This window comes from Primulina tabacum, chromosome 9 (assembly GCF_025594145.1).
Source record: "Primulina tabacum isolate GXHZ01 chromosome 9, ASM2559414v2, whole genome shotgun sequence".
NCBI classification, from domain to species: domain Eukaryota; kingdom Viridiplantae; phylum Streptophyta; class Magnoliopsida; order Lamiales; family Gesneriaceae; genus Primulina; species Primulina tabacum.
In genome coordinates, this window is record NC_134558.1 from 8,264,725 (window position 1) to 8,280,807 (window position 16,083).

General features: G+C 38.4%; 1 protein-coding gene and 1 long non-coding RNA gene across 2 annotated transcripts; both read right to left on the minus strand.

The window, feature by feature from the left end:
* Positions 1-288: 288 nt before the first annotated feature.
* On the minus strand, positions 289-15,523 carry LOC142504579 (uncharacterized). The gene is made up of 3 exons (XM_075617445.1): positions 14,531-15,523; positions 9,257-9,564; positions 289-966 (listed from the first exon to the last, which is right to left on the minus strand). The coding sequence occupies exons 1-3, from the start codon at positions 15,508-15,510 to the stop codon at positions 608-610; spliced, it is 1,647 nt and encodes a 548-aa protein (XP_075473560.1). The 5' UTR covers positions 15,511-15,523; the 3' UTR covers positions 289-607.
* LOC142504580 (uncharacterized) lies at positions 4,460-9,250 on the minus strand. The gene is made up of 2 exons (XR_012804249.1): positions 5,289-9,250; positions 4,460-5,154 (listed from the first exon to the last, which is right to left on the minus strand). It is a non-coding gene; the product is annotated as an uncharacterized LOC142504580 (long non-coding RNA).
* Positions 15,524-16,083: the final 560 nt, after the last annotated feature.

Sequence of the window (16,083 nt, forward strand, 5' to 3'; positions counted from 1 at the left end):
TCTCTCAAATATGGGAAAGGTCCACCCCAAGTCAAAAAAAAAATACACATGCATATTTAATAAACTAAGATTCTGAAATAGCATGACTGGCAAATATGAATACACTCTTATGCTTAATTGATTCAAAGAACAAGCAAATATAATTTCCTTCGTTTTAGAATTTGAGGTTGAATTGAAGGAACTAAAAACAAAATAAACTCATGATGTTGTGCTATTGAATAGTACAGAGAACACAAATCACAAAATAGTTCATGTCCTCCACACCACCCACAAAGCTTAAATCACGTCTCACTTAAACAAGATTTCTGATACTTTGAATGCACACATCTAATTCAAAGTTAAATGAGTCGAGATGAACTCATTCCAAGAATATATGATATATTTATATTTTCGCCATCAGAAAGATGCTACTGAAAAATATCATTTAGATCCAGGACGACACAGCTGTTATGTTAATGTAGTACTCTTACAAACAAGTCTACAAACAAGTCTTGTTTCCAGCAGACAACCCAATCAATAAATCATGTAGTCTTCACAAGTCACAGCCAAATTGCATAAGCTTAAGGATTGCATGTTCTTCGGTAAAAATGGTTGCAACAATTGTATATTATTTGGATCGCTCGAATTCCCTTCTGCTCACAATTGTAACCTTCTTCTTGATCTCGAAAGTGACCTTGTCTAGATCAACAACAGTACCTAGATTCCCGTACAAAACCCTCGTTTTTTCTCCGCTCTTGGAGTCCGGTTTCACAAGGTTTGGATTGTTCTCATCATCTTTACCAAGGGTGACAGAAGGTTTAACATGGGCCCACGCTTTTCGCCCATGCTTCTGCTTCTCGAAATATTCTGCCAGCCGCAATGCCTCCTTTAAACCAGATTCATCACCTGGGAATTTTACGGTATGGATGCCAAGATGACCTTCTCTTGAATGCATGGACATTGACTTGGCCGTAGGGAATCCAAGATCTAAAACACAAGATTTATGGAAGGGCAGGAATGAGTACACTAATATTTGACAGACAGCAATTACAATTCAAGATCCCAAGGCCAATTTCACCATTTGTAGCAAGTTGAAGTATGAAACTTCTACTTATTTAAGATCATGCCAACAATCTGAACCTGATATTTTATCTTATTATCTTCCAAGATACATTGTCAAATGAAGACATTATGAATTGAATATGCTGAGATGGGAGATAAACTTCCAGAAGAAGAGAACAATACTGTTATGTCGAAAATTATGTAGCTATATTTCCTCCAAATATATATATATATATATATAGATTGATCAGCTAACTGTAATATCAGCCCATGCCACTCTCAACAATAAGCAAAACATCGCTCAGATTACAGTTAAATTAACCAGAGGACAGAATAACAGAGAATATTGACAATCCATGAAACATAACCTTCAATTGCCAAAAGGGCGGTTGTTTTTCTCTCCATCCAAAGATACAGTTGCCACCTCTATTAATCCTGTCTGGTTCAAAAATCTGTAACGCCCTATCACCCTAGTTCAAAATATCTATCTAAATTATAGGCAAAACAATTGATCACCGTTGTTATCCACTCATCAGACATCGCTAAATATTTTGGGAAGTTCATCTATTCCAACATTAGTTTTTGGAGAGCCACATTCTATACATAATCTCTTCCAATCAGATGATCCACTAATCCAACTAGCCGAGAATCGATCATACACAAATTGAATTTTTTCACGGAGTTTTGGACATGGAACCTTCCGTTATAGAAAAAGCTTAAATTAATCAAATAAGATCCACAAGTTAACAGAGTTTAAGCTCAGGTGACTGCACACATGAAAGATAAGCAGCCATCTTCAAAATGAAACACCATCAGAGAATGTTTACAGTCGCTTTAATAGACATAAATGATTACTAAAAATATGTAAAAACTAGCCCACTACAAGATTGAGAAAATGAACACAGAAAGGCTAATATACTGATAATAAGACTGCAATCACAGGCACCTGATTAAAATTCATACACAAGCTTAGGGAAATTAGAGGAGAGATCGATTTGACGAGGAGGAAAACTCAAACAAATCCTAGGTCAAAGTCATCTTAATTAAATAACCTGCATATACTAGAACTTCCTTTAATTGAAAAAATAAAATAGAATAACTTCTTGGACGGACAAGGACAGAGCTCTTTATCCGTCACGTACTTAATGAAATAGAGAAAATTCCACCAAATAATAAGGCAAATAATTTCTTATTGGCATATAGAATGCATAGCCGCTGCATGGATGCCATGAGCTTCAACCTTTTTCCAGCAGAAAATTTAATCATCAAATTGCATAATAAAGTAAATATAGATAGTAGATGTGAAAAACAACATGACACATGAAAAGCTACAGAACCTAGGTGATATGCTCTTTTAAGTGATTATGCTCAGTTACGAATTATTTTTTTTTTATATGAAACTAAACTTTATTAAAATAGTAGGTCGGATTACAAAGGAGAGTAATCCACAATACACAGATTTTTAAAAAAAAAAAAACCGTTTTAAACTATTATCAGCAGCACACAAACTTCCAATCCCTAACCAAATCAGAAATAAATAAGTGGTTAAACTCCGGCAATTTCGTGGTCAAGTCGCAACCCTGAATTTGATCTTCGCCCATACGTCGTCCAAAGACTCCGCTGAATCTGTGGATATTCTATTGTTCCTCTCCAACCATAGCGACCAAAAAATGCCGTGAATTACCAAATACCAAAAGCTCTTATTCCTTCTCCCGGTGGGGAATACTGCCTCCATAAGAAACAAGTCCCGGGCTTTTCTTGGAAAGATCCATTCGAAACCCAGCTCTTGTAGTACTTTTGTCCAAATTTCACTCGAGAAAGAAAAATGCAACAAAAAATGGTCCTGATTCTCCTCATGTTTCCGGCATAAACTACACCATTGCGGGCATAATGCACAGCTAGACCACTGTTTTTGCAACGAATTGCAAGTGGGCAGTTTCCCCAAAGTCACTATCCATGAGAAGACTTGAACCTTGTGCAGGACCGGTATCTTCCAAATATTACACTAATACGGGAATAAAGGGCAAATTGAAACCGGGAAGAAAGAATCGTAGAAAGACCGAACAGAAAAAGACCCGGAAGAGTCACCCATCCAAACTCTAAAATCATCCATGCCCCGCTCCAACCTAACCGTGTCTAATACCCCTAAAAGAATACTGAATTCATCTAATTCTACCTCATTTAAAGTTCTCCTGAAACGCACATCCCAATGAAAGTTAAAATTGACTCGAAGATCGGTGACATCTACAAAAGAACTGATCAGTTTATTAGTCGAGGTGGAAATGTGAAACAGAGATGGAAAGCGCTCTTTGAACGACAATACCCTCCCCCAAATGTCTTCCCAAAAACGAATGATATTCCCCCCTTTTAACACTGCCCTAATCAAATGATGAAAAGTCGAGTAAAAACGAGAGATAAATTTCCAGGGGCTTTTAAATGTTGCGTTCCTAGCCAACCTCACGTCCCACCCGTTCTCTTGTATACCATAAATTCTCATGATTTCTCTTTTCCACAATGATTCCTTTTCCACTGAGCATCTCCACCACCATTTCCCAAGAAGTGCCTTGTTCGTCAAGCAAATATTCCCAATCCCAGCCCTCCCCTATCCTTTGGTTTACAAACTTGATCCCACCCAACGACATGGCAATGCGTCTCCCCATCGGCTCCGTCCCACAAGAAATCCCTCATCAATTTTTCCATCCTTTTCGCCACCCTAATTGGCACTTTGAAGAGAGACATTTAATAAGTCGGCATCGCACTTAACACTGTCTTGATCAACATAAGTCGACCACCCCTTGAGAGAAAAGACTTCTTCCAACTTGATAATTTCTTGGACATTTTGGATACCACGGGTTCCCAAAAGTCAACAGTCTTAGGATCGCCTCCCAAAGGAGCCTTGAGATCCTTGATGGCCAATTCTCTCTTTTTCAGCCAATTGCTAATGCCAAACCAACAACTTCCTCTTCAAAACATTTAATCCCAAAACCAGATCCCGATTTAAGACTGAAGGAGTTGAGAATTTCCACCAGGGCCATTAGATGCCTTTCAGACTGGACAAAAAACAATGTATCATCTGCGAATTGTATATGTGAAATTTCATTTTTGTCTCTCCCTACTTCCAATCCTCTTATTTCATTCACTGTCTTGGCCATATCGACCAACCGCCCCAATCCATCGATCACCAAGTTAAAGAGGAAAGGGGATAGTGGATTCCCTTGTCGAATGCCTCTCTCCCGATGAAATTTCCTCCGCGGTCTACCATTGATAAAGATCGAAAAGGAAACATTCGAAACACACCCCTTGATCCACGACCTCCATCTTGTCCCAAACCCTTTATTTTGCATCACAAAATCCAGAAATCTCCAATCTACGTTGTCGTATGCCTTTTCCAAATCAACTTTAAACACCCATCGTTTCCTTTTTCCGGCGGTGTTCCTCTACTATTTCATTCGCAATCAGGCAACAATCCAAAATTTGTCTTCCTTTAATAAATGTGCACCGACTCTCTGCAATTGTATGTCCCAAAACATTCTCTAATCTGTTCGCCAAAACTTTAGCCAAAATCTTATACAAACTCGTTGTCAAACAGATTGGTCTAAAATCTTTAACCTTAATTGCTTCTTGTTTCTTTGGGATTAGGCAAATTTAGGTTTCATTTGTAATAGCATAACAATGCCACCATAAAAATATTCAGCAAACACCTTCATTAAATCTGCTTTGACCGTATCCCCAGCACTTTTGATAGAAGACCATTGTAAATCCATCCGGCCCTGGCGCTTTGTTTCCATCGCAAGCGAACACCACGTTTTTTATCTCATCCTCAGAAAATGGATTCTCCAACTCCTCTGCTTCACTCGTATCTAAGGGAATCCACTCCAACCCGTCGAAACCCCACCCTTACCATCAGATTTCCTGTAAAGATGTATGTAGAAACTGATAATGTTCTCCTCAATCTGTTTCTCTTCCGTAACCACAGACCCATCTTCCAACTCCACTTTATCTATCATTGATCTATTCTTTCGATTATTGAATAATGCATGGAAAAATTTTGAGTTCTGATCTCCTTCCCTCATCCATTTCACTTTTGCTTTTTGACTTGCCATCTGAAATCTTCTAAATGACAACACTTCCAGTTCAAACCTCACTTCCTTTCTTTCCTTTTGAAGATTTTCAGACCAAGATCCCCCAACCTCTAACTCATCCAACTGATTAATCCTATTAACCACCTCCGTGTATCTAACACCCACATCTCCGAAAACCTCTCTGTTCCATTTAGAAGCTTCAACTTTGATTCCTTTGAGTTTCGTCATAAACTTATACCCTTCCCACCCCCGTGTGAACCCATTATTCCACCATGACCTAACCAAATCTTTGAACTTGTGATGGGACAGCCAAGTATTCTCAAATCTGATCGGAGCAGGACCCCACCTCAACTTAACGGTAACAAGCAAAACTGGGCAGTGGTCAGAGGTGATTCTGGGCAGTACCGTTTGTCTGGATGTTGGAAAATTGTCCATCCAACCCCTCGAAATGAGATATCTATCTAGTCGGCAACAGATCGGATCGGCCCTAAAGTTGGACCACGTGTACTTCGCGTTCAACAATGGGGGATCATGAAATCCCAATTCCCCAATCAGATTATCGAAACATGACATACATGTGGTATTGGAAAGGTTGTTCATCTTTTTTCCCGTATTTCTGACCACATTAAAGTCACCTCCCAAGCACCAATTGTCTCCGCAAATAGAATGCTAATTCATTCGAAAATAATTCTCTCTGTCTTGATTGAACAAGTACATGGATGGCTGAGAACCACCATTTGATTTGTTCGTTCCCTCGAATTTCAATCGACACCGAAAAATCCCCTATCAAATTGTCACCGACCCCAACCACTCTAGGGTCCCACATCACTAAAATACCTTCAGATCTCCCTAGTGACGGGAGACTGACCCAATCCACAAATCATGATTTCCACAAACTTGCAACGAACCATCTGTCTACCACTTGTTGCTTAGTTTCTAAAAGTACGACGATATCCGGTTTTTCCTCTCGAATGAGAGTTCGTACCAGTTCCCTCCTTCTTGCTGCACCCCCGCCCCTAATGTTCCAAGAGCAAATTTTCATAATGTCTTAGGACCCTTCGATGTCGAACCTCTCGTAGCTAACCCCACATCTCAGTCTGTGTAATTCTCTACTCAAAAGACCAGTAGATTTCTTAACCCCTCCCCAACAATTCACGTCTGAATTCCTTCACCGAAACTCAATTTCGGTGCCTAAATTGTCAGCCACTGCAGCCCTTTTAGAAATCTCTCCCTCGGAACTCGACTTATCATCTAACATCGTTGTCCCTCCACCTAAGAGACCACTAGACAACCCCATGACAGAAAACGACGCTGGAAAAATGGAATCAGGTTTGAAACAATGGTTAAGAATCGATGAGTGAAATCCGGAAAATACATGTCCCGCTGAAGGTATCTCATCTTCATGTTGAAGTGGCTCGGTATGAAAACAGCCCCTCAATATCCTCTAGCATTCCTTCGGTGTGAACTGAATCTTCAGATTGTTCAGAGACATGACAATCTGAGTCGGATGATTCGAATTCTTCCTCCAGCAAGTCATCTTGTGAGTCGTTGAACACGCATTCTCCTCTGTCTTCCATATCAAATTCCCCCAGCTTGCTAACTTCTTCATGATTCAAGAGCCCCGAATTTGTTATCCCACCGTCGTCATTGGCAGCCTTATCCTCAATATTTCTTTTCTTTTGTCTTCGAGTGTATATTTTCCCATATATAGGCAATTGTGACTTGGTGCTTTCATTATCCACCCTCTTATCTTGCTCCTCGGCTAATTTGATATTCATGGATGGAACGGGTAAGCTGCTGAATCTTGTGACTTCCTTTGGAATGATCTTCCTCAATATTTTGAAAGCCTTTCCCGCCGAAAGAGGCGCCGACATCGCACACTTTTCGGCTGGATCTGTTTGCTTATTCTTCAAATGCACAGTCACTGCACTTCTTCCATCCTCTCCCCTTTATTGCCAGATCCGACTCCTAGCCTCCCGTCTGCCGTGCTTGTTGCTTGATGCAATATAATCCTTGATTAGATCTTCCCACCAGTATGGCAGCTGTTGAGGTCTTCATTTTCGATTTGATTCCGGCGCATAATTGAGTTACCCCACCCCGCCAAGGTCCGTTTACTATTAACCACCACCTGTGCGTATGATTGCCATCTGTATTGCTCGTGAGCTGTAAGATCGAAGGAGTCTACCTGAATTCGAATCTCTATGGTCTCCCCCCTCAACGGAATTTGCATCCTAGTGCGAACAAACCCTCCTTCCGTACCTTTCACCTTAATCTTTGTTGCCCCTAAGTCTCTAAGCAGTAATGCATCCGCGCTTATGTAGATCAAACCCCTGCACTGATCCCCGATGATTTTTAAAGTTTCTGTCGACCATAGATTCCATGGTAATGCAAGGATCCTAACCCAGCTGTTGCAGCATTTATCCACCGTATCAGCTGTATTGATATCCGGTCTCCAGGCCTCAAAAGTCAAAAGTCACCCCATTGTCAAAGACACCTCTCTTCAACTTTAGATAATATGAAAATTCGGAAGAGTCAAAGGGCCACCATACCCCTTTGTTAGCTTGGAACGGAAATAATTCAACTTTCATGTTTGTGTATTTGGCAAGACCGGTTTGAATCTGATCCCACGAACTGTTCACCCTACCTCTAGTAACAATGAGTGCTTCATTCCACTTCCTACCCATCGTCGTCCTACCACTGCCCTCACTACTCCTCAATATTGTTGTCATCCCGGATTATTGTATTAAATCTTGTCTTTGTTGACCCGTATTCAATGGTAGATTGATACAGTTTCCTCTGAGAATTCCCTGACAGTAGCTTTACCAAGGTATTCGAGATATTTTCCACCCCCCTGAATTATAACCGCTGGGAACAATTGTTATCTGTTTTCTACCTCGCAAACTGAACTTGGCAACCTCTAAGAACCGTCCACGCTTGTTTGAGAATCGAGGTATAGTGAAGACCGCTATCCTGCCCCTAAAACGAAAGAATTCCGAGCCCGAATAAGGATTGTTGATGAAATCCTTGAATCTTAGACTGAGCCAGCTTGCCTCTTCTTGGTCTGGCTCAGTCTAAATCCAGCAAATAAGTCGCGTTTCTAGTTTTTTCAGACCACCATATAGAGAATCCCCCATTACCCAATCTCAGAGTAAACACTTTATGTTCAATATTAATGACTTCATCCCTCGCAGCATTCCTAAGGACAGAAGGTGCTCTCGTACTGGTCCGTGCGTTCATATCCGTGCCGATGAAAAGGACGATGGTTAGCATCGAGGAAAGCAACAAAAGAATTCCGGTGGCCTGAAACCACTAAACTGGATACAGACGCCCTCCAACGAGAATGCACTTCCGTGAAGAAGAAAGTGAGTCGCGCGAGAAGAGAGAAAGAAAGGAAAAGGTTAAAGTCACTAAAAGTGTAACTTTTCACTTGATGGATGTTTTTTTTCAGTTACGAAAATTGATCAACAGCCCAAGTATGAAGAACTGTAAAACTCAAGTTAGTTCAGATTTCAGCAGATTATGGTTCTCATGGACAATGAATAAGGGTACTATTAAAGTAGGATCCTGTGAAAATTAGTCACACACCCTCTTGCAGTGATAAAGAATCACACATTTTAGGAGCTGTTATACTACAGAGGGCATCTATAACTCGATCAGGTCAAATGGTATAACACTATAACATAAAAAATTGATACTGCATTCTCCATTAAAAACTCTGACAAATTATCCTGGAGAAACTTAAGATAGATCTGGCCCCAACTGCAAAAATCTATTCTATGCAAACAAACGCTGTTGCCTGATAAACAGATAATAAATACACACAAAATAATATAACAATTACAACAGCATACTAGTCATCTGTCACTAAAACAATAACAGTAGGTTGTGAGGGGTAAAACTCATAGTATTAAAAGGAAATAATGTAGCCAACAAATTCATTAGGTGAAGCAGACAACACGTGAAATTTCAAACTGTATAGGATGTCCCATTAATGGTCTGGAAGGGCAGAGAAACCTAGTGGATGCTATAAAACACAAATGCTTTACTGGTGCAGCCATTTAAGATTGCCAGACAATCCGAAAGAACAACTCGCAGTAAATAAGAAAATGATCAAAAAGAATGGTGCATGATACCTCTAAGAATACTATCCATCGCCTTGTTTCCTAAACCTTCCAAACGCCCATCTCTACCTTTTCCAGTGATGGTATTATGAATTAACACTGAAGGTGGCCACATAATTAGATCATCCTGGTTTGCCTCAGCATCATCAGAAGACAACTTCTGATAGACTTTCGAGTTATCAGGAGGCATTAAATAGTTCCAGCCCATAAGAATGCACAACGCTTTGTGAAAGGCCAGGTGATCCACAATTGATTCAGCAGTGTCCAAGTTGTATGCATGCATGATAAGACTATGCATGTCTGGAAAATCTTTTGAAGCCCTGTATTTTACGCCAAAACCGTGTTGAAGTTCTCAGACACGGAGACAGCTTGCACAATAATGAGATTATAATATATGGCTATACCTACTTTTCTGAGCGAATTCAAATCATGAAGGCTTCATTGGTTTCAACAGTCAGCTAATCAAATAAAAACATTAAAATAATATTGATAGATAGGTAACTATAAAGAAAGTTAATTCTCAGAGTGGGATGACCCCTGACTAATTTAGACGTCTCTGAAATGTCAACTTAGATATACTTACATTGTAGAGTCATTCGATCATCTATATCAAATAGATGAAATAAATGTCTTTCATTTACGGGATTGACTTGTGAGTGAACAAATCAGCTTTCAGAAGACATTAGAACTCGGGACAAAGTCGACTAGGTACTAATAGACTTGCACAAACAATAAAAACAGCATGAAAATAAAAAATACTTTGGATTCAAAGATTTGAAACCAAATCTATAAATTTGATATTTACAGTTGCTTTAGATTGTTTTGAATACGATGAATTTCAAATTCTTCCCTTGCCATTTCAAACTTTTATATCGATTCAAATATTAATTTCAAATCCATCTAAAATAATTTAATTTGAAATTCACTATAAAATTATTGTCTTAAATTTCAATCATTCCATCCAAAGGCAACATAATTACTAGAAGCTGTGGCATTATTTCCACTACTTAAACCTTCCATATATTTAGCAAAGTCAAAAAGATACGTCAAAAGGCAACGACAATCAAATTATTGAAACCAGGGGTATATGGCATTTCAACCCTATCCAAGCACACCTTAATATTGTACAACGCCAATTAGTCAAAGAACCTAGAAAAAAATAGCCAGACCTGATTGTGAGCCTATTCAAATATGTCTTTACTCACTGCATGAACTGGGGCCATATGCTTTAATTATGTTTCACGAAAATCACAGGAGACCATCAGGAATCTCAAAGACATTAAAAAGCATGTGAACGTAAATTATTGCATTCAACTCATATACTTACATAAGGTGCACATTCACCAGAAGTCAAAGTACATGTGCTAGCACATAATTCTCAATAGCGCAGATGACATTTTAAAACATATAGAAAAAATTCAGTCGTCAATTTTACTCTCTTTTTCTTATCAAAGTAGTTGTCTTATTTAACTTCTTGGTCACCAAGGTATTCCTTACATTTTCAATTCCCGATGATTCGCTTTCGTTTTGGCAGCATAAATTCCATTACATTTGTATTTTACCATTCCATCTTAATTTCGGAATTATATTCAAGGAAATCTTTGTCTACATTAAATGACGACTAAATATGTTGAAATTATGCAATTAAAATAAGGGATACAAGACAATGCTTTGAAGCAGAGAGAGTAGTCAAAAAACAACCCTACCTTCTGCAGTATGTATTCAAAGCTCAATAAATTAAGTTTATGACGTATCAACAAATACCATGCCCATAACATGTTTCAAGGTCTCCGCATCACAGACTTCTTGATCACAAATAGTGTATTCTTTTTAGATTCTCAGTTCCCAATTATTCTAATATTTTGTATTTAACTATTCAATCTTAATTTCAGAATTATGCATAAGATACTCTTCATATAAATTAAATAATGACTTGATCTTTTAAAATTATGCAGTTAAACAAAATAAGACGGAAAATTTTCAAGTAAAGAGAGTAGTCTATTGCAAAACTTCCCTACCTTATGCATGTATCCAAAGTTCGATAATTTAAGTACATCAGTTGTAGGCCTATCAAATTTGACATACAACAAATTCTATCTACGTAACATGTTTCAAGGTCTCCACGAGTATGATGTCAACAAAACTAATATAAAATTTCAAACCACCCAATATGCCATATCATTGCTGTCTGCAAAAGCAGCAATAGGGCCTCTTCTGGGACAACAAAAATCACACAAAATTAACTTCTGAAAAGCCAGCATAAGCCTTCTTAATAACACAACAAAAAAGAAAGAAAAAACAAAACAAAACAAAACAAAAAAAAAAAATTCGGCAAGAAGAAAACACGTATTGTGTTGTGTTTCATTCATGTTAGAGTGAATGTACTCAAAACTCTGTGATCTATTATGACAAGCATTATGCGCATATATGAAAATTAATAATCAACAATCCACATAACACAGTTCCAGTCCAGTACTTTAGCTATTAAAGCTACTGATTACTAGAAACAGAACAGATCAAAATGATTGTTACGAGAACCATTGCAGATAGAACCAATGCTCTGCATCAAAAGTAAAAAAATGAAAATTAATATAAAGCTAAAACCACTTCACATCTAATGTGATCCTAACCAAGATCAATAAGAAAATTAAAGGAGAGCCGCTCACGTGTTTTGATATTCACTAATGGGATGGAAATAAGAATAAATTGAAGATTGTTGAATCGACTATTGCAAGGTAAAATGTGGCGTAAAGGATATGTTTGGAAATTCAAAATAGAACAGTCAAATTATTGTCCGAGATCGACTTCATTAGGCATGTACTATGGTTCACTTATTCTGACCAATTAATAGAGCCTCTTGATTATGTTAGGAGGGGCTCGAGAATTCTTCTAATATCTAATTTGTGTAGCCATTATTTAGTTATTTTTATTCACTAATGGGATGGAAATAAGAATAAAGTGAAGAATGTAGAATAGACAATTGCAAGAAAGGTGAAATGTGGGGGAAAGGATATGTTTGGAAATTTAAAATAGAACAGTCAAATTAATGCCCAAGATCGACTTCATTAGGCAAGGGCTAGGCCCACTTATTCTGACCAATTAGAGGTGCTTGATTATGTTAGGATGGGCTCAAGAATTATTCTTATATCTAAATTTTGTAGCCTATATTTAGTGATTTTTATTCACTAATGGGATGAAACTAAGAATAAATTTAAATTGAAGATTGTGGAATTAACGATTGCAAGAAAGGTAAAATGTGGTGGAAAAGGATATGTTTGGAATTCAAAATAGAACTGTCAAATTAATGTCCAAGATCGACTTCATCAGGCATGGGCTAGGTTAACTTATTCTGACGGCTGACCAATTAGAGGCGGTTATTTATGTTAGGATGGGCTCAAGAAATATTCTTATATCTAATTTTTGTAGCCTTTATTTAGTCATTTTTATTCCCTAATGGGATGGAAATAAGAATAAATTGAAGATTGTGGAATTGACGATTGCGAGAAAGGCAAAATGTGGGGGAAAGGACAAGTTTGGAAATTCAACATAGAACAGTCAAATTAACGTCCAAGATCAACTTCATTAGGCATGGACTCGGTTCATTTATTCTAAACAATTACAGCCGCTTATTTATGTTAGGATGGGGCTCAAGAATTATTCTCACATCTGATTTTTGTAGCCTTTATTTAGTCATTTTTATTTGCTAACCAAGGGAATACTTATAGCCCATTATAGCTGTTTTAGTTTCTACACAATATAATGTCTTCTTGATCTTACCCTTCATAACAAGAATGAGGAACAATTTCAACCAGACCATATGCGAAAGTCAATGCTGACTGCTCATTGATTTACTCTAGTAAAGCTAATGAGAATAGTCGGGCATTGAGGACATTCCAAATCAAGCCAAGTACATAATTATTGCACCCCGGTTGAGGCATGGACCTTCATCAAAATCATATCACCTACTATCAGCTATGCTAACACTAACAAAACTACAAAATAATTTCCCTGTCCCCTAACTACACCACACCCAACCGCCTCCAGGAGCACTACCAAAGTGTTTCAAAGGGGGGTTATCTACCATGATTTTCACTTTATTGTTTATTTTTCCGTTCCCGTTGGTGTTGGGGGCGCGAAGGCTGAGACTTCTACTGATACTCGACTCCTTTTTTCTTTCCATCGACATGTAGGGTTTCTTAACAAAACTACTTGTTAGAAATAAATGCAAATCTGTATTTTCTCTGGATGTAAAGTAATAAAAAAAAGAGTAATAAAGATGCAACATGTTTCTACAATAAAGATATAACATGTTTCTACAATAAAGATATAACCTTAGTTTCTACATAAAACATGAAAACATATTGTTTCTCGTATCATCATTTTCTTTATCCTAAATTAACCCGATACATTTCCTAAAATATATATGTTACTACGATCTACAAGATAATGGCTGGAACAAAATGGCAAGCTGCTAGTTTCCTAAATACTAAGTTCCAAAGGGTTGGGCGAGAAATGGACAATCAAAGTGTATCAGGCATAAAAACTATGGAAGGGACAACAAAACATGGAATGGAAAAGGAGCAGGCAGAACAAAAGATAAAAATTGGTAAGAAAAAATTATCATTCGACCTGGTAATGCCCACACATGCATCTATATCTAAATTTTACAGCAAGCAAGAGACTATGGAATTACCATTTTATATCCCAGATACTTTTTTCTCGTGAAAACTACCACTTAACTATCTATATTAGTAAATATATACATTACATATATATACATGTTTATTTATTGTATTATGATGACAAGGCACCTTACAGAGTATCCGAATTATGAGTTGCCAAAAACATTAACCATATTTAACTATATGGCCTTGTATATCAAATAAAAGAACCCGTAGAACCTGCTTCAGCGTTTTAAATTTTCCTATAAAAGTTCGGACAAATAAGAATGTCTGAACACAACGAATGTGCCCGTAACGGTAATGAATATTATATTTGCATACTGAAAACACATTTTCAGATAACGTGCCGCAAATGAAACCAAAAATTATCCCATATTTCCTACAGAAAAATTTGTTACTTTACTACAACAAAAATTGTTCATGGCTGTTATCCCTGAATCCCATTGGTTGCCGGGATTAAGCAAATTATCAAGACTAAGCACAGGTATTAGCAAACATTCAACTCAAAACAAAGCCTGTGCAACACACATCACCATCATGACAAAAAAACACGCTGGAATAATGTAATGTACATTGAAATCTAAAATATAGATCACCATCAGACCTGATGCAAGCAAGACACCGAAGAGATCCTTGTTTCCTATCCCCCAAATAATTCTTTTTCTGACTTGTGGTCTCGAAAATCAACTTTAAGAAATGAAAAAACGCCTTCTTTAAGGCATTCTGGTCAACCTCGCTATGCTTTAGCTTATTGGCATTCCCCTCGAGAGTCCTAGGATTCTTAGAGGCTCTCATCTCCTCACCTCTCCCAAAATTATACCCAGAACTCGGTCCTGGACCATTCGCATTTCCATACTGCAAAAGCTGTAGTCTTTGACGCTCAAACCCATCATCCGTGGCTCCCCTCTCATCTTCGCCGAACTTACGTTTCAAGGAATTCTCGGGCCCTGGATTCCAAAACTCTGGAACCCTAGCCCATGCATTGGAACCTGGAAATTCAGGCGTTATCGGGAACGGAGGCCTATCAAACCCAAATCCACGAAATTGAGGACGAAAACCCAATCGTGGCATAGGCGTAAAGTTCTGGTAATCAGGGGGCAGAGCGAAGTAAGATCGTACAGAGCCATCAGCAAGAACTATGCTCCTACGATCGAGCATGTGGAATCCATAAGATGGAGGCGGAGGTGGTTCGTTGAAAGGGAAAACTGGTCTTTGCCCTGATAAAGAGTTCGGATTATCAGGCCTTGCAGATGGATTTTCCGGCCTGGGAATGGACTGTTGGGTTGAAGGTTTGCTGTTAGTATCTTTACCGCTAGGAGCGGAGGCGGCGGTAGTGACGACGACGGCGGCGGCGGCGGCGGCGGTAGGATTAGGAGAAGGTTTCGATTTAGGAGCCGCGGATGATTTGCGGTCGGCGGAGGCGGCCGCGGCCGTAGACGAGGAGGATTCCCCGCGGGATTTTCGGTGGTGGGATTGAGCTGAGAAGGAAGAGTGAGGTGGTTTGGAAGAGCTACCGCCCGGCATGTTGCACACAGAAAGCTCACGATGCAATGGAGAAGTGTGCGAGTTAAGCAATGGATACATAAAAGGTCGAAGGACATGAACTGAACGCGAGTTTAATTGTGGAATATATTGGTATATTAATTCCATACTGATCCTCATAAATCAGTTAATTTAAGCATAATACATTATTATATCAATGTAGTTTCCCAAGTATCACGACTATGTTTCTCGAACTTTTTATGTATCATTTGCGTCTCTCGTTTGTTAATTTTTTCTGTAAAATGTCTCTAGCATCAACTCATTTTCAAGGGTAACGGAATTCATATCTGCTCTGAATATGCGTCAAATATCTCAATTTAAAACTATGTGATTGATATATTATTATATCTCTGTAGTTTTTACTTTTCCCTAACTATGTCTCTCCAACTTTTCACGTGTCATTTATGCCTCCATTCTTTTATTTTATCCGATAAAGGTCTCTGTGATCGACTCATTCGCTAAGGGGTAACAAAATTCTGACCTGATCTTTAGGTGTGTTGTGAAGCCTTAATTTGCAACCCTATTATTTCTATTTTTGCAAAAACAATCCATAATTCCCATATGCGGTCATCCCCCTTTGTCCCAATATCTCTCGAAGCCAGCGATTTTGCTCTT

Bases quoted from the DNA above. Each gene is read 5' to 3' on its own strand.
- LOC142504579 (XM_075617445.1), bottom strand. From the start codon at position 15,510: ATGTATCCATTGCTTAACTCGCACACTTCTCCATTGCATCGTGAGCTT. The intron at 9,565-14,530 runs GTCTGATGGTGA...CGTAAAATACAG, and splicing joins CGGTGTCTTGCTTGCATCAG to GGCTTCAAAAGATTTTCCAG. The intron at 967-9,256 runs GTATCATGCACC...CTTGTGTTTTAG, and splicing joins GATGGATAGTATTCTTAGAG to ATCTTGGATTCCCTACGGCC.